This window comes from Pectinophora gossypiella, chromosome 5 (assembly GCF_024362695.1).
Source record: "Pectinophora gossypiella chromosome 5, ilPecGoss1.1, whole genome shotgun sequence".
Classification (NCBI taxonomy): domain Eukaryota; kingdom Metazoa; phylum Arthropoda; class Insecta; order Lepidoptera; family Gelechiidae; genus Pectinophora; species Pectinophora gossypiella.
Genome location: NC_065408.1, coordinates 2,388,207 through 2,415,775, shown reverse-complemented (window position 1 = coordinate 2,415,775; position 27,569 = coordinate 2,388,207). Strand labels below are relative to the sequence as shown.

Genomic DNA, 27,569 nt, shown 5'->3' with positions numbered 1-27,569 from the left:
GCTTACAATTTAACGTATTATTTTTCGGTAGATTATAATTTATCGAAGTGAAACCGTCAAATTGTGATACGAAACGCACCTCGCGTGCTATACCATAGAGTTACAAAACTATTAGAGTGAGCATAATGTTAATTTGGGATTCTCTTAAAATGCATAAATGTTTTTGTCATAATTTTAATTATCATATTCCTTTTTGCATAACGTTTTTTAGCATAATAGTTTTACTTTCCCATAATAACATCTAGGAATACTGGTTTGTTAGGTATAACTTATTTTTGGGATTAATAAATAGATATCCATAATTCTTTTTTAGAATAATAGTGTTTTGTCATAATTTTTACAAGGCATAACAGTAGGTTAGGGTGCGGCGGGGGTGGCCCTTGGGCCACCCCTATGCCGCCAGCATGTTTATCTTACACACGAAAAGTATACTGAATGATACGTTTCAGATTTTTTAATTTTGATACATTTTTTCTTACCATGTGATGTCAGAATTATTGATTACTTACTAAATAATTAATAAATACGTACTTGATTTCACAATCTTGAAGAGCATTTATTTTATTTGACTGACACCTGTGTTTTATTCCTAACTCTATGGACACAGAACGGTCTACTGTAAGGCCGACCAATCAGAGACAGCCGTCGGACAGTTGCCAATTTGACAATTGTAAGATTGTGATTTAACAGTTTTACTTCGATAGATTATAATCTGACGAATAATAATACGTTAAATTGTAAGCAGTATATTACGTTTCACAATTTTTCGACAGTTCACAATCTCGCGAGATAGATTATAATCTAACGTTATTTACAATTTTACGGTGACATATACACTTTATTTATTTGGACTTGCACCAATGAGTCATTCATTTATCTTAAGTGCAGTTTTCACTAACACAGTTGGGTCGACCACTATAGAAGGCGATACGGCCCACCTCCTATCACTTTGGCCTAACAGAAAGCTTATGTTATGTTATTTGCGTTTTTAAAAACGGCTTGTAGAATAAAAAAAATGATACCTAATAAAGGTAAAAATCCGGTTGATTGAGGGGAGGCCTGTGCCCAGCAGTTCAAATTCAATTCAAAATTCAAATTCAAAAATATCTTTATTCAGTAGGTAACATAGTTACACTTTGAATCGTCAATTTTACATAACGAACGTCTCATCCGCCTAAAACTGCTGCAGCTTCTCACAACCTGTATAGCCGGGGAAAAGAAGCTGCAAGAAAAACCTCGGCACAGGGCCCTAGACGTTCTTTAAAAAAATAAAAATAAACATAAAACATAAAATATTGGTATACAATTGAGTAATTTAGCTGCCTAATATCAGTTCTCAGACAGTTAATCCCATGCATTCATATCTTCTAAATAATCACTAACTTTATAATAACCTTTTTTGTAAAGTTTTTGTTTAACTACTGTCTTAAAACAGTTGAAAGGCAAATTCTGAATGTCAATGGGAATCTTATTGTAAAAACGTATACATTGCCCCTTAAAAGATTTAGTAATCTTATGTAATCGACTGACTTGTAAAGCAAGTTTATTTTTGTTCCTGGTATTAACAATGTGCCGATCGCTATTTTTTGCAAATAATCCTATATGTTTTTTTACATATATTAAGTTTTCAAAGATATATTGTGATGCCAAAGTTAAAATATTAATTTCTTTAAATTTATTTCTAAGTGACATCTTGGGTCCCAATGGGACCCAGTGGGACGTATATAGGCAGTTTATGATGAAAGGTAAAAATGGGTCTAAGGTTTTAATTTAAGGTTGAAACACTAGAACTATTCATCTTTATTTAAGAACTATAAATTCTTGTTTATTAAAATTCATATTCATTTAACATAAAACACAATTATCTTTAAAAGTCAAAACATACATACATACATAAACTCACACTTATTTCCCACTGGGGTAAGCAGAGACTATGGAATTCCATTTGCTTCCATCCTGACACACTTCTCTTGCTTCCTCCACAACCATCAATCCTGTCATACACGGTTTAGAGTAGATCGTACTGAACCTTTTCTAAGGACAACCAACTTAGTCAATGTCTGTCCTTCTAAGTCTTCTTCTGTCAGCCCTACCTTCGCTTTATATACCATTTACTAAAAAAAAATAGTCAAAAGTCAAAAGTTTTGAATAAATAGGCAGCTGTGTTTAATCAGGTGGTTGCTTGGTTATTTATTATATGAATATTCTACTAGTCTGAGAACTGCAGACAATACACATGTTATCATTAAAGATAATTTATCTTCTAATGTTCTTGTGTAATGTTGATATCTTACTTGCTATATTTTAAGGTCATATCTAAATAAATGTGTGATAGGCTGATAACGGCCTCTGTGGTCCAGTGGTTGAGCGTTGGGCTCACGATCCGGAGGCCCCGGGTTCGAATCCTGATATGTCCCCTATCACAAAAATCACTCTGTGATCCCTAGTTTGGTTAGGACATTACAGGCTGATCACCTGATTGTCCGAAAGTAAGATGATCCGTGGTCACAGATACTACATACTGATGTAAGTGAGTAATTGTTACATGAGCCATGGCTCATGAGCTGACATGTCAGGGGCCTTCGGCGGCTCAATAATAACCCTAACACCAGGGTTGCTGAGGTTGGTAATCCACCTCACAACCCACACGACAAAAGAAGAAGATAGGCTAATAACCTGACAGTTTGTCTAAGTGTAACCATGTTCATCACGTTTTATCCATCTTAAGACGAATATAAGTAGCTACCTTATTGATACTACCTATACATATGTCTGAAATTCAAAAATATCGTTATTCAGTAGGTAACATAGTTAGACTTTGAATCGTCAATTTTTACATAACGAACGTCTCATCCGCCTAAAACTACTGCAGCTTCTCACAACCTGTATAGCCGGGGAAAAGAAGCTGCAAGAAAAACTTCGGCACAGCGTCCTAGACGTTCTTTAAAAAAATAAAAATAAACATAAAATATTGGTATACAATTGAGTAATTTAGCTGCCTAATATCAGTTCTCAGACAGTTAATCCCATGCATTCATATCTTCTAAATAATCACTAACTTTATAATAACCTTTTTTGTAAAGTTTTTGTTTAACTACTATCTTAAAACAGTTGAAAGGCAAATTCTGAATGTCAATGGGAATCTTATTGTAAAAATTCGGTGATATGTACGATAATATAGATAAACAGTTTCTTGCAAAGTAATAAATTAACTGGTTGCATTTCAGACCTCCTGGTTACGTGTCGTTTCTGTAATAGACCAAAAGCGCCTACAAAAACATAAATTTTATAATTATGACAACTAATGGTTCATAATTTCATCACTGTTTACAAATAATTCGCTGGGCTCAGTGACTGAACTTTTGCTCCTTGATTGTACCTAAACGAGATGGTAGTACATAAATAGAGTTGATATTACCGTTCACTTTACCCGATTTTTGAAATTGCAATCTTTTCTGTTGTGGGTTTAATGACCGGCCTCATCAACCCTGGGTTACTAGCCGCCAAAGGACTTTGACATGGCGCAAAAAAAAACGCAGATTTTTTAACGTTGCTATATTTTTATTTATTATCAGAACAATAAAAAAATACTTAATATTGCAGTTCCGAATTGTGTGTTTTCAATAAAATTACACCTATTTTAAAAAGTCAGGTCGGTAAGTGGTGGTTTCAACTCTATATCATAGAGTACCATAAAGTTTAGGTAAATATGTCACCGAATTTCAGACTTTTGATAATTTGTTTTCACTGCCTACCCCAATAGGGATTACAAGCGTGATGTTGTGCGTGTTTGCATCTTCAAAATATGAATAGTTTGGTAATGACACTTGATGATATTAATTCACAATTCACATGCGCAAAGTCCCATGACTCATCATTATACTTGTTTATTATTGGTCAAGGCACAAAGGGGCTCAGATAAAATGCGCAATGCAAAACATTGTCAAAGATAAATAAGTTATTTATGCAGGACACGTATGTGATGAGATGAATGTAAATATTTGAAATAGTCATAAGCATGCGAAATAAGTGTAAACTATAAAAATATCCTTGTTATCAAAAGACGTTAAGTGGGTCATTTGCGCTTAATGTTAACTTAATCTATGCCGAAAGATCTCACTGGCGGGCAAAGGTCTCAACTTTAATATTTCGTCTTTTGTGTACAATAATTATCATGTAATTAACCACTTTAGAACCCTGTCGCATTAACATATTTGACATTTGGTGAGGCTTACAGTTCAATTTGTTGAGAAAGTTAATGTGATATGGTACTTAAGTGACTCGTGATCATTGATTGATTTATTTAAGAAAATACACACTTTTTATGGTCTTCAATTATTATATAACCTTTAAAACGTATCCCGTCCGTCGCCTAGTGCGCAAGAGATGATAGATATGTCTCTTTCGCACTGACGGCATACAGCTTAGTACGAAAGAGACGAGGTGTAGGCGTCTCATCAAGGTCATTACCATTACCCATCAAGCCTTAATTTTCAAGGTTCATCATGTTGTTTTGCGCGTATTTATTCATTCATAAAGCGTAAAATTTGGGCATCGGACCTTTTTAAGGCACCTTCTAATTCAAATTCTTGTATCTTTAGTCTCGTGAGGTAGACCAATGTTAGCCTTGATGTCAGGGTTATTTATTATTGAGCCCCTGACATGGCTCATGTAACGACTACTAACTTAAGTCTAAAATATGTTCGAAGGGAAGTGAGGTAAACCTAGCTCAGACGCTGGTGGGGAGCGGAGAGTTGCCGTTCTATACGTAATGCTTTCGGGTGATCAGTCTGAAATGTCTTAACCAAACTAGGGATCACAAAGTGATTTTCGAATCCGGGTCCTCAGGACAGTGAGACCACTGGACCACGAAGGTTGTTAATTTAATTCAAATGATATTGTACGCTGTTATGGTGGTGTTTACCTTATGTTTGAGGATGTAAGGCTATTTATAAAATGTAGTAGGCAATGATAAGATGTTATGTTGCGGTTCATCATCACTAATTTAAGAGCTACGGTCTTGTCGGTGTAGCATATTCCATTCTTGTTTATCAAAGGCTAATTCTTTCACGTCCTTATAAGGCCTTCTCTTTAATCCGTTCCATGTAAGCTCTTCTTGGTCTTCCCTTTCCTCTCTTTTCTTGTAGCATCCCTTCTATGTCTTATTAAATGTCCAATCATATTGCCTCTTTTGTCCTCAATAAGTCTCAATATTGTTTTAAGTTTACGCGGTTATCATCATAATTAAAACACACACTTCACTTCATGGCGCTTGCAACAGTGTCGAAATATCGGGAGTATCATATCCCTGCTTTAAACGCAGTAAGAACCCGTTATTATGTGTTTTAACTCTCAATATTTGCGTCTTTTCCCTTACTCTTACTAGCACTTCCTCATTAGTAACCCTTTCTGTCCAATTTATTATATTTTTCTTACGTTGCGGTAAACATATATACGTAAATAAACATCCTCTTATCAATAAAAACAATATTAATTTGTTTCACGTTTTGTCACACGTGATAGTCTAATTTTAGACGATGGGTTGGTAACCTGTTTAGTACCTTTTTTTCACGTGTCTTATTGTAGATTTGCCGCAAATGGCATTAACTACTTGGCCGGAACTTGTATGTTTACTACCAGAAGTGGTTTTTTCATCTACATTCGCGTAGGTTGGGAGGTCAACCTCGTCAACCCTGGTGTTACTAGACCTCGGAGGCTGTTGTAATATGCTCTACTCTGTCCTAAATGTTGTTCAAGCCCCTTTATACATCAATCATTAAAACATTTATCATACATAAATGGGGCTTAAAGGAGTCGCCATACCGTGAATGTGGTCACCCGGATCAAACCATATCCCATATAGTGAACGAGTGCCCTCTACACTGGTTCCCAGGTGGTATAGCCGAGCTGCATTGTGTGACGGATGCGGCAGAGACTTGGTTAGGGGAGCTGAAGCTGGATATATGATCCACGCAGGATATTTTTATTTTTGTCTGCCATACGCAATATAGTATGTTTTAATATATTATACTATACTATATAGGTACTATGTGTTTTTTATCACCTTGCTAGTTTTCCGGTGTTAACAAATTGGCTTGTGTTGTCCACAGTATCTTCAGATGTACCGTCAACAAGATTCCGGACACGAACAGCTTATTGCAAAAGTCTCGCCTTCCCCTAGGAATACTAATTCACCCGTTCAAGGACCTCAATGTAAGTATCAATACTTCATGCTACCTTAAATTTTATTAAAATTAGGAGTGATTTTATTTTAAACAACAGGGTAAGCAGATGTACAGTCATGAGTAATATCATGTACCCACTTTAGAACCCTGTCGCACTATCATATTTGACATTTAATGAGACTTACGGTTTAATTTCTCAAAAAAGTTAATGCGACATGGTATCAAAGTGTATACATATTAGTACTCGTGAGTGTACATCCATAGCAAGATGAACTAAGCCTACTTCACCGAGCTTTCTGTTAGACCAACGTGATAGGTAGTGAGCCGTATCGCCGTCTATAATGGTCGAGCCAACTGTGTTATTGAACACTGCACTTAAGAAAAAGTCCGCTACCAGGGTTCGAACCGGCGGTTTAATTAAAACTTTTTAAGGCATATCCCGGTTAAGCTTAATGGTGTCGGATACGTTTCGGGAACGAGATTTTATGTAATATCCGAATATGTATGCACTCAATCATACGAAATCCGATGCGTTTCAGAACGCTCCGGTACTATTTAGGCGCTTGTGTTATTCTTATTGAATCTTCACTGCCCGTAAAATCTTCGAGTGGCAAATAATAAATAGCTTATTGCGAATGCATTTTAATAGCAACGTCCACTCTACACGTATTGTGATAATGATAAGCATGCGACAGGTGCGCAGTCGCGACAGACGATGTATAGTTATAGTATTGCGCTGCTAATCTGGGACAGCGGTAACTTTGACTTTTGGGTACTTTGTAGATATAATTTGTAATTTGATTTTCTTATTTATTATTCACTGTGGTCCTATGGTACACCGGCTTGCTTTTGAAACGGGGAACGCTGGTTCGAACTTCGGGACCGGAATTGCACCAATGAGTTATTAATTTATCTTTTCTCTATGTCTTGAACCAAATGGACGACTAAGGACGATTGTATTGAACGAAGTGAAAATATAAGTTTGTCGCGCCGTAGCTTGGGATAAAATATACTTTATTGCACTTAACAACTAGTTACATCACAAACAAGAAATGGACGTTTACAAGGGTGGATTTATCTCTAAGAGAGATCTCTTCCAGCCAACCCAGAGGTAGTGTGAGAGTAACTGCGGAAGAATAAAAAGAGGTGCAATATATTAAATACATTATAATAATTATATCTACATATAAAACAGATTAAAAATATATATATATATTATAATATATATAGCTGCAAACCCACTGACTGACTGACTGACTCACTCACTGACATAATTGTTCTCCCAGAAGGAGCGTCGGGGGGTGAAAATGATGTATGGGGGATGTGATCCAAATGTTCCGGTGAGTATGGGAAAACTTCCAGATCTTGGAAAACTGCTCCGCATCAGGGAGACACCCCACGGCCTGGCGAAACTATCGCACCTGGAATGATTCTTTTTTCACAAAACCTACTTAAATCTTGGTCAAATTTTATCACCGTTAAAAATAAAACAAAATGGCGGAAAAACAAGATGGCCGCCATACAAATTTTTGTTTTTCCAGAAAATGTCTCGGGGGTAAATACTGTGTATAGGGATGTAAGCGGAGTGTCTTGTCAAGAATGGTAAATGTTCTCAATCTTCAAAAACTGCTCCGCATCAGGGAGACACCCTACGGCCTGGCGAAACTATCGCACCTGGAACGATTCTTTTTTCACGAAACCTATTTAAATCTTGGTCAAATTCTATTGTGGGTGAAAAAAAATCAAAATGGCGGAAAAACAAGATGGCCGCCATACAAAATTTAGTTTTTTTAGAAAATGTCTCGGGGGTAAAAACTGTGTATGGGGGTGTGATCTGGACCTCCCGAAGAGTATGGAAATACTGCTCGATCTTGAAAATCTGCTCCGCATCAGGGAGAGACCCTACGGCCTGGCAAAACTATTGTGTCTGGAACTTTTTTGTTTTCACGAAATCTATTTAAATCTTGGTCAAATTCAATCACCGTTGAAAAAAAATCAAAATGGCGGAAAAACAAGATGGCCGCCATACAAAATTTTCGTTTTTCCCGAAAATGCCTCGAAGGTAAAAATTATGTATAGGGATGTGATCGGATCGTCATGTTGAGTATTTCAATACTACTCGATCTTGAAAAACTGCTCCGCATCAGGGAGACATCCTACGTCCTGGCAAAACTATAAAACATGGAGCAATAATTTTTTCACGAAACTTATTTAAATCTTGATCAAATACAATCGCCGGTAAAAAAAACCAAAATGGCGGAAAAACAAGATGGCCGCCATACAAAATTTTCGTTTTTCCCGAAAATGCCTCGAAGGTAAAACTTATGTACAGAGATGTGATCGGAACGTCATGTAGAGTACGGGTATACTTCCAGGTTTTCGAGAACTGCTCCGCATCAGGAAGACACCCTAAGGCGTGGCAAAACTATCGCACTTGGAACATTTTTTTTTCCACCAAACCTATTAAAATCTTAGTCAAATTTTATCGCCGGTGAAAAAAAAAACAAAATGGCCGAAAAACAAGATGGCCGCCATATAAATTTTTGTTTTTCCAGAAAATGTCTCGGGTGTAAAAATGTTGTATAGGGGTGTGATCGAAACGTCATCTTGGAAAACTGCTCCGCATCAGGGAGACACCCTACGGCCTGGCAAAACTATAGCACCTAGAACTTTTTTGATTTCACGAAAACAAGATGGCCGCCATACAAAGCTTCGAACTAATACAGGACACGCGAGCAGCTTGCTGCGAGCGAACCACGCGACATCTAGTTATATTATATATAGCTACAAACCCACTGACTGACTGACTGACTCACTCACTCACTCACTGACATAATTGTTCTCCCAGAAGGAGTGTCGGGGGGTAAAAATGATGTATGGGGGGTGTGATCGGGACCTCCCGGTGAGTATGGGAAAACTTCCAGATCTTGAAAAACTGCTCCGCATCAGGGAGACACCCAACAGTCTGGCGAAACTATCGCACCTGGAACAATTATTTTTTCACAAAACCTATTTAAATCTTGGTCAAATTCTATTGTGTGTGAAAAAAAAACAAAATGGCGGAAAAACAACATGGCCGCCATACAAAAAAATATTTTTCCAGAAAATGTCTCGAAGGTAAAAACGATGTATGGGGACGTAATAAGAAGATCATGTTGAGAATTTAAATACTACTCAACCTTCAAAAACTGCTCCTCATCAGAGAGACACCCCACGGCCTGGCGAAACTATGGCACCTGGAACGATTATTTTTTCACAGAACCTATTTAAATCTTGGTCAAATTCTATCGTGAGTGAAAAAAAATCAAAATGGCGGAAAAACAAGATGGCCGCCATACAAAATTTTTGTTTTTCCTGAAAATGCCTTGGGGGTATAAAATATGTATGGGGATGTAATCAGAACGTCTTGTTGAGTATGGATATACTTCTCGATCTTGGAAAGCTGCTCCGCATCCGGGCGGCACCCTATGGCCTGTCAAAACTATCGCACCTGGATCGATTCTTTTTTCACAAAACCTATTTAAAACTTGGTCAAATTTTATCGTGAGTGAAAAAAAATCAAAATGGCGGAAAAACAAGATGGCCGCCATACAAATTTTTCGTTTTTCCTGAAAATGCCTCGGGGGTAAAAATGATGTATAGGAATGTGATCGGAACGTCATGTCAAGTGTGAAAATACATCTGGGTTTTCGATAGCTGCTCCGCATCAGGGAGACACCCTACGGCCTGGCAAAACTATGGCACCTGGAACGATTCTTTTTTCACCAAACCTAATAAAATCTTGGTCAAATTTTATCGCTGGTAAAAAAAAACAAAATGGCCGAAAAACAAGATGGCCGCCATACAAATTTTTGTTTTTCCAGAAAATGTCTCGGGTGTAAAAACGATGTATAGGGGTGTGATCGGATCGTCATCTTGGAAAACTGCTCCGCATCAGGGAGACACCCTACGGCCTGGCAAAACTATAGCACCTAGAACTTTTTTGATTTCACGAGACCTATTCAAGTCTTGTTCAAATTCTATCGCGGTAAAAAAATGGCGGGAAAACAAGACACGCGAGCAGCTTGCTGCGAGCGAACCACGCGACATCTAGTTATTATATTATATATAGCTACAAACCCACTGACTGACTGACTCACTGACAGGGTTGTTCTCCCAGAAGGAGTGTCGGGGGGTGAAAATGATGTATGGGGGGTGTGATCGGGACCTCCCGGTGAGTATGGGAAAACTTCCAGATCTTGGAAAACTGCTCCGCATCAGGGAGACACCCTACGGCCTGGCGAAACTATCGCACCTGGAACGATTCTTTTTTCACAAAACCTACTTAAATCTTGGTCAAATTCTATTGTCGGTGAAAAAAAATCAAAATGGCGGAAAAACAAGATGGCCGCCATACAAATTTTTGTTTTTCAAGAAAATGTCTTGGGGGTAAAAACTGTGTACGGAGGTGTAATCGGAACGTCTTGTTGAGTATGGAAATACTGCTAGATCTTCGAAAACTGCTCCGCATCAGGGAGACACCCTACGGCCTGGCAAAACTATAGCACCTAGAACTTTTTGGTTTTCACAAGACATATTTAAACCTTGGTCAAATTCAATTGGCAGTGAAAAAAAATCAAAATGGCGGAAAAACAAGATGGCCGCCATACAAAATTTTCGTTTTTCTCGAAAATGCCTCGGGGTGAATGTGATGTAAGAGGGATGAGATCAAAATGTCATATTGAGTATGGAAATACTTCCCGACCTTCAAAAACTGCTCCTCATCAGGGCGGCACCCTACGGCCTGGGAAAACTATCGCACCTGGAACGATTCTTTTTTCACCAAACCTAATAAAATCTTGGTCAAATTTTATCGCCGGTAAAAAAAAATCAAAATGGCCGAAAAACAAGATGGCCGCCATACAAATTTTTGTTTTTACAGAAAATGTCTCGGGTGTAAAAATGATGTATAGGGGTGTGATCGGAACGTCATCTTGGAAAACTGCTCCGCATCAGGGGTCACCCTACGGCCTGGCAAAACTATAAAACCTGGAGCAATTTTTCTTTCGCGAAACATATTTAAATCTTGGTCAAATCCAATCCCTGGTGAAAAAAAACCAAAATGGCGGAAAAACAAGATGGCCGCCATACAAAATTTTCGTTTTTCCTGAAAATGCCTCGAGGGTAAAAATGATGTATAGGGATGTGATCGGATCGTCATGTTGAGTATTTCAATACTGCTCGATCTTGAAAAACTGCTCCGCATCAGGGAGACACCCTACGGCCTGGCAAAACTATAAAACCTAGAGCAATTTTTTTTCGCGAAACATATTTAAATCTTGGTCAAATCCAATCCCCGGTGAAAAAAACCAAAATGGCGGAAAAACAAGATGGCCGCCATACAAAATTTTCGTTTTTCCCGAAAATGCCTCGGGGGTAAAAATGATGTATGAGGAATGTGATCGAAACATCATGTTGAGTATGGAAATACTTTTCGATCTTCGAAAGCTACTCCGCATCAGGGAGACACCCTACAGCCTGGCGAAACTATCGCACCTAGGCCTTTTTTGTTTTCACGATACCTATTTAAATCCTGGTCAAATTTTATCGCCGGTGAAAAAAAAAACAAAATGGCGGAAAAACATGATGGCCGCCATACAAAATTATCGTTTTTCTCGAAAATGCCTCGGGGTGAATATGATGTAAGAGGGATGAGATCAAAATGTCATATTGAGTATGGAAATACTTCCCGACCTTCAAAAACTGCTCCGCATCAGGGCGGCACCTTACGGCCTGGGAAAACTATCGCTTATGGAACGATTCTTTTTTCACCAAACCTAATAAAATCTTGGTCAAATTTTATCGCCGGTGAAAAAAAATCAAAATGGCGGAAAAACAAGATGGCCGCCATACAAAATTTCGTTTTTCCAGAAAATGTCTCGTTGGTAAAAACTGCGTATGGGGTTGTAATCGGAATGTCATGTTGAGTATGGAAGTACTTCTCGATCTTTGAAATCTGCTCCGCATCAGGGAGACTCCCTACGGCCTGGCAAAACTATCGCACCTGGAACGATTATTTTTTCACTAAACCTATTTAAATCTTGGTCAAATTCAATTGGCAGTGAAAAAAAAATCAAAATGGCGGAATAACAAGATGGCCGCCATACAAAATTTTCGTTTTTCTCGAAAATGCCTCGGGGTGAATGTGATGTAAGAGGGATGAGATCAAAATATCATACATAAAAACGTTATATAAAATGTCATATTGAGTATGGAAATACTTCCCGACCTTCAAAAACTGCTCCTCATCAGGGCGGCACCCTACGGCCTGGGAAAACTATCGCACCTGGAACGATTCTTTTTTCACCACACCTAATAAAATTTTGGTCAAATATTATCGCCGGTAAAAAAAAATCAAAATGGCCGAAAAACAAGATGGCCGCCATACAAATTTTTGTTTTTACAGAAAATGTCTCGGGTGTAAAAACGATGTATAGGGGTGTTATGGGAACGTCTTGTTGAGTATGGAAATACTGCTAGATCTTCGAAAACTGCTCCGCATCAGGGGTCACCCTACGGCCTGGCAAAACCATAGCACCTAGAACTTTTTTGATTTCACGAGACCAATTCAAGTTTTGGTCAAATTCTATCGCGGTAAAAAAATGGCGGGAAAACAAGATGGCCGCCATACAAATTTTTAAATTTTCCTGAAAATACTTCTCGATCTTTGAAATCTGCTCCGCATCAGGGAGACACCCTACGGCCTGGCAAAACTATAGCACCTAGAACTTTTTTGATTTCACGAAAACAAGATGGCCGCCATACAAAGCTTCGAACTAATACAGGACACGCGAGCAGCTTGCTGCGAGCGAACCACGCGACATCTAGTATTATAATATATATAGCTTATATATATATAGCTGCAAACCCACTGACTGACTGACTCACTCACTGACATAATTGTTCTCCCAGAAGGAGCGTCGGGGGGTAAAAATGATGTATGGGGGGTGTGATCGAGATCTTCCGGTGAGTATGGGAAAACTTCCAGATCTTGGAAAACTGCTCCGCATCAGGGAGAGACCCTACGGCCTGGCGCAACTATTATAGCTGGATCAAATTTTTTTTCACGAAACCTATTTAATTCCTGGTCAAATTCAATCACCGGTGAAAAAAAATCAAAATGGCGGAAAAACAAGATGGCCGCCATACAAAATTTTGTTTTTCCAGAAAATGTCTCGTTGGTAAAAACTGTGTATGGGATTGTTATCGGAACATCCCGTTGACTATGGAAATTTTTCTCGATCTTGAAAAACTGCTCCGCATCAGGGAGACACCCTACGGCCTGGCAAAACTATCGCACCTGGAACTTTTTTGTTTTCACGAAATCTATTTAAATCTTGGTCAAATTCAATCACCGTTGAAAAAAAATCAAAATGGCGGAAATTCAAGATGGCCGCCATACAAATTTTTCGTTTTTCCTGAAAATGCATCGGGGGTAAAAATGATGTATAGGAATGTGATCGGAGTGTCTTGTCGAGTATGGAAATACTTCTCTATCTTCAGAAACTGCTCCGCATCAGGAAGACACCCTACGGCCTGGCAAAAGTATCACACCTGGAACTTTTTTGTTTTCACGAAGCCTATTAAAGTCTTGGTCAAATTTTATCGCCGATGAAAAAAAAAACAAAATGGCCGAAAAACAAGATGGCCGCCATACAAAATTTTCGTTTTTCCCGAAAATGCCTCGGGGGTAAAATTTATGTGTGGGGGATTTGTTCGGAACCTCATCTTTGAAAACTGCTCCGCATCAGGGGTCACCCTACGGCCTGGCAAAACTATCGCACCTGGAACATTTTTGATTTCACGAAACCTATTTAAATCTTGGTCAAATTTTATCGCGGGTGAAAAAAAAAACAAAATGGCGGAAAAACAAGATGGCCGCCATACAAAATTTCGTTTTTCCAGAAAATGTCTCGTTGGTAAAAACTGCGTATGGGGTTGTAATCGGAACGTCTTGTTAAGTATGCAAATACTTCTCGATCTTTGAAAACTGCTCCGCATCAGGGAGACACCCTACGGCCTGGCTAACCTATCGCACCTGGAACAATGATTTTTTCGCACAACGTATTTAAATCTTAGTCAAATCCAATCGCCGGTGAAAAAAAACCAAAATGGCGGAAAAACAAGATGGCCGCCGTACAAATTTTGTGTTTTCAGAAATATTTTGTTTTTTCAGAAAAATGTCTGAGGTAAAAACAATGTATGGGGGTGTAATCGGAATGTCATGTTGAGTATGGAAGTACTTCTCGATCTTTGAAATCTGCTCCGCATCAGGGAGACATCCTACGGCCTGGCAAAACTATCGCACCTGGAACATTTTTGATTTCACGAAACCTATTTAAATCTTGGTCAAATTTTATCGCGGGTGAAAAAAAAAACAAAATGGCCGAAAAACAAGATGGTCGCCATATAATTTTTTATTTTTCCAGAAAATGTCTCGGGTGTAAAAATGATGTATTGGGGTGTGATCGGAACGTCATCTTGGAAAACTGCTCCGAATCAGGGAGACACCCTACAGCCTGGCAAAACTATAAACCCTGGAGCAATTTTTTTTTCGCGAAACCTATTTAAATCTTGGTCAAATTTTATTGCGGGTGAAAAAAAAACAAAATGGCGGAAAAACAAGATGGCCGCCATACAAAATTTTGTTTTCCCAGAAAATGTCTCGGGGGTAAAAACGATGTATAGGGGTGTTATCGGAACGTCATCTTGGAAAACTGCTCCGTATCAGGGGTCACCCTACGGCCTGGCAAAACTATAGCACCTAGAACTTTTTTGGTTTCACGAGACCTATTTAAGTATTGGTCGAATTCTATCGCGGTAAAACAATGGCGGAAAAACAAGATGGCCGCCATACATAGCATCGAACTAATACAGGACACGCGAGCAGCTTGCTGCGAGCGAACCACGCGAAATCTAGTATATATATATATATAAAATATACTATCACTTGGTTAGGTTAGGTTAGTCAAAACAAGTGCAGTTTTCACTAACACAGTTGGCTCGACCATTATAGACAGCGATACGGATCACTACCACGTCTCGTACTGGCTATCCCAATTGGGATATAGTCGTGAGCTTATGTTCTAGGAAACTAATTTAATTTTAACCCGTTGTTGCAGCACTTGCCAGTGATCCAGTGCACGACGATAGTGCGGTGTCGCGCGTGCCGCACGTACATCAACCCTTTCGTGTACTTCGTCGACGCCAAGCGGTGGAAGTGCAACCTCTGCTACCGGGTCAATGACCGTGAGTTTATTGCTTCTTCTTCTATCGTGTGGGTTGTGAGGCGAATTACCAACCTCATCAACCCTGGTGTCAGGGTTACTATTGAGCCGCCAAAGGCCCCTGACATGACTCATTTATAACGACTACGTACTTACACAGTAAGTAGTAACCGGGACCAACGGCTTAACGTGCCTTCCGAAGCCCGGATCGTCTTACTTTCGGACAATCAGGTGATCAGCCTGTAATGTCCTAACCAAACTAGGGACCACAAAGTAATGCTAATAGAATAGAATAGAAATTATTTATTTTAGATATAAGTATTAGTATAACAGTAGAAGTGAACATTGTAATTACAAACTTATTTCTAAAAAGGGACGCCAGCTCAGCAATTTCTTGTGACACTCCGACATTGAGGGAGTGCCACAACGCTGATTTTCAGCTGTGCCCAAAAAAAAAAACACTAAAAAATAAAATAAAAATAAAATATATAAATGCTTAAATCTAGATAATCAAAACAAATTAAAATTAGCTGTGTTAATAAAGTGTGCATGCAGAGGGTGTAATTGCGTGTGTTTGTTAGGATGTGTGTGCGTATGTTCGTTAAGAGGGTGTGCGTGTGTGTATGTGTGAGTAGGGTATATGTCAATATGTGAGACATATGGCCCGGATAGTTAGGATGACTATAGGTCAAATTATGGTCGCGTAAATTAAATTGTGGCCGGTTGTCATACAATTATGAAACCAGTTAAATATGAAGATAAGGCTTTGCTATTGATATTGCTGTGTTCTTCATCTATATAAGCGTCTTTTAACAACACATTCGGATTTGATTTTTGCGTTTAGGCGCAGAATGTCCAATTCGCAAAATGTCCAGTTCGCAAAACGTCCAATTAGCAGAATGTCCAGTTCGCAAATGGTCCAATTCGCAAAATGTCCAGTTCGCAAATTGTCCAATTCGCAGAATGTCCAATATTCATCGTAACGTGATTAATTTACTAATTAAAAAAGTTGGGTTCTAATGCTAAGTCAAGTTATAAGTATATACATATAAGTGGTCCACTGATTGTAATTTTAAACCTACGGGACTCTCTCCTTTAAATCAACAGAACTTTAAAAGAGTCAAACTTTTTAGGGAACTGTTATATATATCTAAATGTCAATACAATTCAATTTTTCCAAAAACAAACTGCCTAATTATTTTCCAATTGTCTCGTGGTTTCTTTGTATTTGACGTCACGTTTGTATAACAGTTCCCTAAAAAGTTTGACTCTTTTTAAAGTCCTGTTGATTTAAAGGAGAGAGTCCCGTAGGTTTAAAATTACAATCAGTGGACCACTTATATGTATATACTTATAACTTGACTTAGCATTAGAACCCAACTTTTTTAATTAGTAAATTAATCACGTTACGATGAATATTGGACATTCTGCGAATTGGACAATTTGCGAACTGGACATTTTGCGAATTGGACCATTTGCGAACTGGACATTCTGCGAATTGGACGTTTTGCGAACTGGACATTTTGCGAATTGGACATTCTGCGCCTAAACGGATTTTTGTTTATTTATTTATTTATTTAATATTTGGGAGGCCAACAGCTCTTAAAAAATTACTTATAGAAAAGAAATCAAACTTAAAAACTCTTCTTCTTATCGTGTGGGTTTTGAAGTGGAATACCAGCCTCATCAACCCTGGTGTCAGGCTTATGTCTGAGCCGTCAAAGACCCCAGACATGTCCCTTTTGTACGCATAAGAAACTGACAGCTAAAAATTGAAATAAAATTTACTTACTTATCTTATTTCTGTAACTTTATTGCGTTATTATTACCTCGAATGAATCTAGGACGCAATTTTTCTTATCTTTTATTTATTTTAATCTTATTCATGACTTGTGTTTTGTTAGTTCTGCCGATGTATCTGTTATTATTATTATTACGTATGGCTGACAAAAATAAAATATCCTGCGTGGATCATATATCCAGATGAAGCTCCCCTAACCAAGTCTCAGCCGCATCGTTTTTTTTTGACATGACATATTGTAGTTTTGCCGCATACTCTACACCTCTGCCTACCAGTTCGTGAATGCAGGTGTGATGCTATGTTATGTTATGCTGCTAATAATAAGAAGCCACGGTCCTACACATTCTTAAAAAATGAAACAAATAAATATTGAATACAATTTCAGTAATTTAGCTGCTTACAACTATGTTATGCAGTATTACGTGTGCTTTCTACGCTCGAGTGACTGTTTCGGTTATCAACCTGAATTCCAGTTGTAGCAATACTGATACTGAAATAATTTAGGTTTAGTTTTATTTATTTCGTATGTTCCACAAGTGATAAAAGTTGAATAGTTTTTTTATAAAATAAATAAATACTTTGTAATTGAAATTACCTGATCTATCCGGTCTGATGATAATAAGGCTATGGTAAAGTGAAGTTTATCGTATAAAAGAAGATAAATAATATTTTTTCGGAAAAAAAATCTTATTTTCTTACTTCTACTTGAAGAAATCCTCGTATATTGTATTTTATTAGGGTAACCATCAGCTACATAACAAAATATACAAATTAATAAATCCTAAGCTATGTCGTTGAGCCAATAATAGGTTACCACGAATTACTTGAACAGATAGTTATGTATCACCTAAAAATTACAATGACTGGTTTTTCGTCTTCCCTTCTCCTCTTATAATATATATACACATAAACACATGTACAGTGATGACAAAATAAAACCAGCAGCGTCTTGGTTGATGTGTGTATTCAGAGAGGATGGAGCGTAAGGTCGTAAGAAACACTGAACCCTGGCCTTTTTTGGTGAGCTGCGGCACCCATATACCTTCATGTTTTCCAACTAAATATTAAAGTGTGTATATTTTAATATTATAAATGTATATGTGTGTCGTAGGTTTAATCTAAATAAACTTTTTTATTATTTTTATTTTTTTCGTTTCTCACCATATGGATTTATTTAACTATTTGGTTCAGCACCCTAAAAACATGACTATTAAAGCACATAATAACGGGTTCTTACCGCGTTTAAATGGGGATATGAGACTCCCGATATTTCGACACTGTTGCAAGTGCCATGATCACGGGATGACTGATGAGATTGGAGTGGAGTAGGTAGATCCATAATTTAATTTTTTTTAAAATTTAATTTTGTGCTTTAATTATGATAATAACCGCGTAAACTTAAAACAACACGACTATTTCATTGCAGTGCCGGAAGAATTCCAATACGACCCAGTTAGCAAGTCGTACGGCGATCCGACTCGGCGGCCGGAGATCAAATCTGCGACCATCGAGTTCATAGCGCCGGGAGAGTATATGTTGCGGCCGCCACAGCCCGCCGTCTACCTGTTCTTGCTGGATGTGTCGCAGATCGCCAGGGACTCCGGGTATCTCCAGGTGTGTCCAATGATCTGGAGAACGGATGTCCAGTCCCAGAAATGCCGTTCTTTGTCCTACAATAAGATTCCCATTGACATTCAGAATTTGCCTTTCAACTGCTTTAAGACAGTAGTTAAACAAAAACTTTACAAAAAAGGTTATTATAAAGTTAGTGATTATTTAGAAGATATGAATGCATGGGATTAACTGTCTGAGAACTGATATTAGGCAGCTAAATTACTCAATTGTATATCAATATTTTATGTTTATTTTTTTTAAAGAACGTCTAGGGCCCTGTGCCGAGGTTTTTCTTGCAGCTTCTTTTCCCCGGCTATACAGGTTGTGAGAAGCTGCAGTAGTTTTAGGCGGATGAGACGTTCGTTATGTAAAAATTGACGATTCAAAGTGTAACTATGTTACCTACTGAATAAAGATATTTTTGAATTTGAATTTGAATAACGAAGACTGATCGTCGTGGAGATCCTTGGGGGGAGGCCTATGCCCAGCAGTGGGCGTCGTACGGCTGATGATGATGTCCTAAAGAAGACGGTCTACTTTTGAAAAGGTCCGTTATTGCTAATTTGCTGATTACCCTCGCTCAAACTTTTAAAATACTGCTACAGTAAGTAGGTAATGCTACAATGTGACATCAACGGTTTTCAATAATCTATCCATGGTTTTCGCATACTGAAGTAACTTAAACACTTTTTGATTAAATACGTCAATAAAAGTAAAAATACTTTGGTACCTATGCGAAAATCATCGATAGATACATTATCGAAAAGGAGCAGCTGTAAGGCCCTTCAATTAAAGAGCTCTTGTCGGTGTAGCATTCTTCATTCTGGTCTATCAAAAGCCAATTCTTTGACTTCCTTATAAGATACGACGTTCGCCTTCTCAGACTCAGACTCAGACAGATTTTGTCTTTAATTTCTACCATCATAATCATCACCATTAACTTGTTGGTGTAGTATTCTCCGTAGTTGTCTATCAAAGGCGAATTCTTTGACTTCTATTTCCTTCTTCTTCTGTCATAAGTTACCTAAGCTAATTTATTTTCTAATTCCCCACGTGTATACTTGTAGGTGGTATGCGACACCCTACGCAACAACTTGGACCAGTTACCGGGCGATGCGCGCACGCAGGTCGGGTTCATCTGTTACGATGCGCACGTGCACTACTACCTCATGAGTGATGGACTCACGCGACCCAAAGAGATGACCGTGCTTGATGTTGATGGTGAGTCGGTGTAGTCTTGCTGCTTAGTGCGTTATAAAGGGTGCTAGTGACATCGTAACGAAAGCTTTGAGGGATGATTCAGACCATGATTCGGAGTTAATATCAAGTAGAATTATCCGTCGCAAAAGTATGGAACTGAAAGTTCTATACTTTTGCGATTAAAAATTCCACTTGAAAAAAATCCAGATGAAACGTCGAAACGAAAGTTTTCTTTGGAGTTTGTATGGAAATACTGTCCTGTAGCATCAATAAAAGCGGTCAAATGTCATACTCATTGTTACTTAATTCAAAAATAAGTCGAACAGTAAAATAAGATTGATTTTTGATCATCTTAGACTGGCTTCTATATATATCTTTGACCCAGTCAAATACCCTATTGCATTTGTATTACAGACGTATTCCTGCCATCGCCAGAGTCACTGCTGGTGAACTTGGGTGAACGCAAGGAACTCATCAAGGAACTGCTGACTGTCCTGCCGCAGCGGCACAGCGGGCCCGGTGTACCCGCATGCGCGCTGGGCGCTGCGCTACAAGCCGCGTATAAACTTATGGTCAGTATGAAAATGAAAATTAAATTCCACCAAGACCTATACCACCTTATCACGTGGGTAGGAGCGAAACACACTGTCGACGTGCACTCCCCATACTGCAATGGCTTAGGACTATTCAGAATAACCGTGTTTCATAATATAACCGAGTAATAAATAGCGCATTGTTTGTGTATTTCCAGGCACCAACAGGAGGTCGCATCACAGTGTTCCAAACGTGTTTACCGAATGTGGGCCCGGGGGCGTTGCAGCCGAGGTAATTCTACAAAAATGTATAATGAGGCCAATTGAATAGTACACATTTTACGTTTCCTTAAACTCATAGTTTTTTCAAGATATCATTTTCTATGTTGGCTCCAGTTTGTTACGAGTCTGACGCTGTTAAATATGATCTATTACACACACACCCTCACACAGATACCCTCTCAGAACACCCATGCATATATACACACACGTATATATGTCGTGGCCAGATCTTAGAATTGATTGAATTGTACTGTATTCATGTGTTATGTCTGATTGTTGAAATTTTAGTTCTGTGCAATAAAGTATATTTGATTTGATTTGATTTGATCTTAGAATTGATCATTTCATGATGTATTCGATCATTTCATGAAATGGTCATATTTCATAAAATAGCCAACTTACATAGACCATATCTTTGAAACGTCAACGTTTAATGATATTTCAATCAACGTTTGGCCATATCGTTAATATAGGCGGTGATTATGTTATGTGGTGTAAAAAATACAAATAGTCGATTAATTTTTTAGGTTCAAAATTATTTACCTAATCGATACTATCGATATGGAAAATTGTACAATTGCATTTATTCATCGATTATAATATCAATCTTTAAATATAATCGACATCAGCGCCACTACCGGTGGATAATGTTACTAATTTTACGACATGATTGCCGACGTTTGGCCATATCATGAAGTAATCATGCATTTAGTTGCTCGTATCGTTGAACGTTTTGTGTTCATTGGTCTGGCCAAACTGGTACATAATGACGTGGCCAACGAGTGATATTCTATTACATGAAATGTGTCCATTTCATGAAATGATCAATTCTAAGATCTGGCCACATATATGAAGCATCACGCCTGTATCCCTAAAGGTGGCCATAGTGTAGTACACCCACTCACTAGCTATATTTTAAGTCCCATGTAACAGGGGGCGAGCCTTGTCTTTATATCTTTGATTCTAGGTACTTACAATACATTGTTAAATAAATAGATGGAATATTTCATGTTCTTTTTTGTGTTTCAGAGAGGACCCGAACGCGCGGTCGTCAGCGGACGTGCAGCACCTGAGCCCGGCCACGGACTTCTACAAGCGCCTCGCTCTAGACTGCAGCGGCGCGCAGGTGGCCGTCGACCTGTTTCTACTCAACTCGCAGTATGCCGACCTCGCCACGCTCAGTACGTACATTATACATTCCTAGCACCCCACACATCATTGAACTACCTCCGGGGTCCCGTGGTTGAGTGTTGAGCTCACGATCCGGAGGTCCTGGGTTCGATTCCCGGTGGGGACATATCACAAAAAATACTTTGTGGTCCCTAGTTTGGTTAAGACATTACAGGCTGATCACCTGATTGTCCGAAAGTAAAATGATCCGTGCTTCGAAAGGCACGTTAAGCCGTTGGTCCCAGTTAAAACTTACTGATGTAAGAGCCATGCCGGTGGCCTTTGGCGGCTCAATAGTAACCCTGACACCAGGGTTGATGAGGTAATCTAACTCATAACCCATTATTATTATTTGAATGTAAAGGTGCTCGAGCTGATGCATCATGAATGGTCATTGCGACCTAGCGAGGTCTATTATGAACAAATCCCTATATTTAAAAATTCTCCTCTAGACCGATTCGATAAGATCTAGCGTCTTTTTGGGAGGAAGCTCCATGACCTGAGGATCCGTTATGTGGCCCCCCACTGCTCGGTTTCTACTGTGTATGAGAGCCTCACAGCTGTACAGCAGGTGTAATGGCGTCAGGCGTTAGACAGAATCTGCATAAAGGGGACTCGGTCAGTTCCGTTATATGTAGGTGCTTGTTGAGTCTGCAATGTCCCGTGAGGGCCCTTATTGAGATCCTTACCCGCCCCTAGTAAGAGTAAGGACCTCATCCATAAGGTAGAAGATTAAATAAATGTTAATGTGCTTTCCCGCAGGTGGTATGAGCAAGTTCAGCGCGGGTACGGTATACCACGTGCCACTGTTCAAGGCGTCTCGCAGCTGGCAGGCGGACCAGCTGACGCGGATGTTGACGCGGTACCTCACCAGGAAGATCGGCTTCGAGGCCGTCATGCGGGTGCGGTGCACTCGGTGAGTACCGCCGCCTAATTAATAACATAATATAACCTCACGACGATGGATGTATCTTTAACTAATTGGGGTAGTCAAAGGTACATCCATCGCAAGATGAACTAAGTACCCACAACTCACCGTAATCTTACGGAATGAGGATAGAACTGTTTATATTTCCCATTTGAGGCTTAAAATGGTCACGTCGAAGCCAATCATCTAAGAAAGCAATATTGCGATTTGACTTTTGTTAGCATTGCGCACTTACTTTTATATGCGCAAATGTCAAATTGCAATATTGCTTTCTCAGATGAATTGCTTCGATGTGGCCATTTTAGTCCCCCAGGTGTCTCTAGTGTTGAGTGTTCTTAAATTTTGACGGTTCCCCATAACAAACATATTGCTTTTGGTAAATTTTTACCAGAAAACTTAAAACTTCATATCAATCTAAACTGCCTTATTACAACTGGCTGGTTTTCTTTTTCGTAACTCATCCTTCAGACGGGATACACTCCACGTTGCTACACATTTTATACCAATTTATCACGAATTTTAGCTGGACAGTATGGAGAACTACATTGTTTTAACATTGTTTTAAGTTTACGCGGTTATTATCATAATTAAAGCACATAATAACGTTCTTACCGCGTTTAAATGGGGATATGAGCCGTTATTATGTGCTTTAATTTAGTACGGAGAACTGTCAAAATTTAGGAACACTGCTGTCTAAATTTGAGCTTCTAGTTTTTATCCCCATTAATAGGTAAGATCATCATCCTTAGCGTTATCCCGTTTTTCACAAGGTCCGCTTACCTGTCTGACTGGCTACACAATAGTGGTTTGTAGGAGTTTGTCTGGCTTTTCGCAGCCAATTGACCCTTGAAAACTGTTCGCAGGGGTATAACAATCCACACGTTCCACGGGAACTTCTTCGTGCGCTCGACAGACCTTCTTTCGCTGCCCAACGTGTCCCCCGATGCCGGCTTCGGAATGCAGCTCACTATAGAAGAGTCTCTGTCCGACCTACAGCAAGTCTGCTTCCAGGCCGCATTATTGTACACTAGTAGTAAAGGTAAAATAACCCTGTTTTGCTCTTGATATCGCAGAAGTTCGTCCCTAGAACGCCTTTATTCCCGTCTGCCACCACCAATTCTACCACCCATGGTGGCAAAAGCAAGTAAATTTGTTCTATCTGCCACCACTGGTGGCAGACGATGCCAAAACAGTTCTATCTGCCCCCAGTGGTGGTAAAATTGGTGGTGGCAGACGGGAATAAAGGCTAGAACGTGCTCTAAGTACAGTCAAGAGCAATATCATGTACCCACTTTAGAACCCTGTCGCACTATCATATTTGACATTTAATGAGACTGATGGTTTAATTTGCCAAAAGTTAATGTGACATGGTTATAAAGTGTATACATATTAGTACTCGTGATCGCACATCCTTGGAAAGTATCCCATCCGTCCGGATTGTGATCTATGTACCAACTTTTACTACAAAGTCTCAGTAGTTTGGACGTGAAATGGTAACAGACAAATAGAAATACTTCTATAATATTTAGTTTGGATTCCATTTTTCTTGCTACCGATCGCTTACTAACAATACATCCGAATAAAAATGAACAATTTGCGTCAATCAAGGCACAAGGTATCTGAGGCGTGATATGTGCAAGGCGTTTCAATTCGCGCGGTTAGCGGTTTGATTGCGACAGGTTCGTTATAAAAAGCAACATTACTATTTGATATCTATTGGCTATCGCACTTTTGTATGGCCTTTATTGACTCCCCCCCCACCCCAAGGTGAGATTGTGATCAAACGCGCATCTATTTTCAATAAAAATATCTGTTATTTTGGTTATCAGGCGAGAGAAGGATACGAGTGCACACGCTAGCGTTGCCCGTGGCCACCAGCCTCACGGACGTGCTACACGCGGCCGACCAACAGTGCATCATAGGACTACTTAGTAAAATGGGTGAGTTTATTGCTAAATATTTTCAATGAACCCCATATAAATTGTTGATTTCCAGGCTAAAACTTTATAATCCATGATTGGCTAAAATTTCTGTGAATTTACAGCAGTTGTCAGTTTCAACCAATTACAGAATAGGATGAACTGAGTCACATGGTTAGGACTCTGTTTGACACCAGGGGGCTCTGCACAGGAACATCGAGGGTGTCGATTTAATAGGCGCAACGAATGCTATTTACATTGCCTGATGTTAAACAAATGCTTAATGTGTAATGGTTGCCGTGATTAATTTAAACCCAGTCAGTTTGGCCTACTCATCACCATCTCCCTAGCGTTATCCAGTTTTTTAACAAGGTCCGCATATCTGAAACCTTAAAATTTGACAGGTCCGGTTTCAAAAGCGACTGCCTGTCTGACCTTCCAACCCGCGATGGAAAAACCAGGCTAAATACTAATGTATATGTTTCCGAATGTGGCAGCCGTGGACCGCTGCTCGTCGGCGTCGCTGCCGGAGGCGCGCGAGGCGCTCATGAACGTGGCCGTGGACGCGCTGGCGGCGCACCGCCTGGCGCAGAACCTGCCGCCCGCCGCCGCCAGCGCCGCGCTGCTGGCGCCCAGCGCGCTGCGGCTGCTGCCGCTCTACCTGCTGGCCACGCTCAAGCGGGTGACTGCCTTCTGTTCCACTATATTAGGAACATACGTTCCATTGCTATGAGGTGACATACACCTGCGATTTGCCAGGCACTGCAGGCCAAAGGCTACTTGACAAGTCAAATGAGATACTTTTTAAGAAGCGTCAAACCGAAAGTTTTCTATAAAGTTTCTATAGTAATACGCCGTCAAACGTGGTACTCATTGTTACTTAATTCATAAATAAAATCCGAAAATAAATCGTAAACTTAAATGAGATTGATCGATTAAGTACCCACACTTCACCGAGCTTTCGGCGGAAGTTTGATCGACTTCGTCCTTCGAATTTCAGAAAGCGTTCCGCACGGGCACGTCGACGCGGCTGGACGACCGCGTGGCCGACATGTGCGACATGAAGGCGCTGCCGCTGGCGCAGCTCATGCGCGGCGTGTACCCCGACCTGTACCCCGTGCACGAGCTGCGCGCGCATGCGCCGCACGACGACGACGCGCCCGACCCGCCGCGCCTGCACCTGTCGGCCGAGAGGTGAGCCACGCGCGTTATACACGCCGCTGGCTATCTATTGGCCTTTACGTCTGTTTCAGACGATTTATGACGTCATTGCCTCGAATAAATGCACCTTCATTCATGGCTGTGCAAGCCATTCCTACAGCGGCAAACTCTACTGCAAACTCTGCACGAGAAGTCTCCGACTGGTGGATTGTGGTCGGTTTGATGGCTTTTCGTTCTCCTGCTCGCCAGTGTGTCAAACCAGGAATCATATACGTCGTATAGAACGATGACTCCCCCGCCCACTCCAATGCGTGGCACCAACCTCACCCCCTTTGGGCTTTACTTTAGTTGTAGAATAATACTGCGTATAAGACAGCTACTCTCCGTTCCTCACTGTTTAGTTTACCTCACCCCCGCCCTATCTTACTTTAGTCTTCATAACATAATTTCACTTCATAGTGACGGCTGCGCGGGGATCATTTTGTTAATTTTATATCAGTTAATGTTATATTGAGATTGGGCGCCGACGTCCTTGGGTAGTTTTTCGATTTCATTACGGTTACGTCAATATCATTACGGTTAGTTAAAGAAAAAATATCCTAGAATCTTTGGTCTTTTTGCACATATCCAGAACTTATCTATGTCGCCCAACTTACGTAAGTTCGAAGCAAAAAGACCAAAGATTCTAGGATATTTCTGCGTTAACTAATCGGAACGATATACAATTTTGCAACGTGTCTTAATCCTTTTTCCTCGTCGATCTTTCCAGAATAAACATAAACGGCGCGTACCTCCTGGACGACGGCGAGACGATGATGATCTACGTGTGCTCGGGCGCCAGCCCCGCCTTCCTGTCGGACACGTTCGGCGTGACGGCGCACGCGCAGCTGCCCGACGACGCGCACGCGCTGCCCGCGCTGGACTCGCCCGGCAACCAGCTGCTGCACGCCTTCATCGACAAGCTCAACGACGACCGCCCCTACGCCGCCAACATACTGTTGCTCAAGTGAGTGCTTCGCCTCTGTGCCCCGGTGGTTGTGCATTGGGCTCACGATTTCGAAGTCCCGGGTTCGAATCCCCACAAAAATCACTTTGATCCCTAGTTTGATCACCCGATTGTCGGAAAGTATAATGATCCGCGCTTAGGAGGGCACGTTTACTAAAGGCTCGTTACATGAGCCATGTTAGGGACATTTGGAAGTCCATCACGTTACAGAGACAAGAGAGAAGCCCTTAGCCGACTGCAATGATTTATACAATACGGTAGTTTCTAACTAGTCAAATCAGTTACTTTTTATTAAACGTCAAAACACGAAATTAAAAAGAAGAACATAAAATAGGCATTAGGCCTTTGCTAGGCATGCGTGATCCACCCGAGACTACATCATCACTTACGATCAGGTAAGATTGATGTCAAACACGAGCCTAATTTATTAAAAAAAAAACAGTAGAAAAAGGAAACGTTTACGTTGTTTTACACTGCAAATGTTGTGTGCACCTATAATTGGAT

The 27,569-nt window shown here is 39.9% G+C and overlaps 1 protein-coding gene across 4 annotated transcripts in view; it reads left to right on the top strand.

Annotated features, from left to right (window-relative positions):
* Positions 1 to 27,569, top strand: part of LOC126366578 (protein transport protein Sec24A) — a 228,222-nt gene that overhangs the window by 2,481 nt on the left and 198,172 nt on the right. For all 4 annotated transcript variants that reach the window (XR_007566363.1, XR_007566362.1, XR_007566364.1 and 1 more), the window contains exons 3-15: positions 6,111 to 6,213; positions 15,347 to 15,473; positions 18,679 to 18,866; positions 19,934 to 20,087; positions 20,481 to 20,638; positions 20,818 to 20,891; positions 21,911 to 22,062; positions 22,814 to 22,967; positions 23,843 to 24,018; positions 24,809 to 24,919; positions 25,396 to 25,580; positions 25,899 to 26,092; positions 26,829 to 27,065. Coding sequence is in view for 1 of the 4 variants with exons in the window: in XM_050009724.1 (XP_049865681.1) it covers positions 6,111 to 6,213; positions 15,347 to 15,473; positions 18,679 to 18,866; positions 19,934 to 20,087; positions 20,481 to 20,638; positions 20,818 to 20,891; positions 21,911 to 22,062; positions 22,814 to 22,967; positions 23,843 to 24,018; positions 24,809 to 24,919; positions 25,396 to 25,580; positions 25,899 to 26,092; positions 26,829 to 27,065 (2,013 nt within the window). In the remaining 3 variants the exon portion in view is untranslated. The remainder of the gene's footprint in view (positions 1 to 6,110; positions 6,214 to 15,346; positions 15,474 to 18,678; positions 18,867 to 19,933; positions 20,088 to 20,480; positions 20,639 to 20,817; positions 20,892 to 21,910; positions 22,063 to 22,813; positions 22,968 to 23,842; positions 24,019 to 24,808; positions 24,920 to 25,395; positions 25,581 to 25,898; positions 26,093 to 26,828; positions 27,066 to 27,569) is intronic.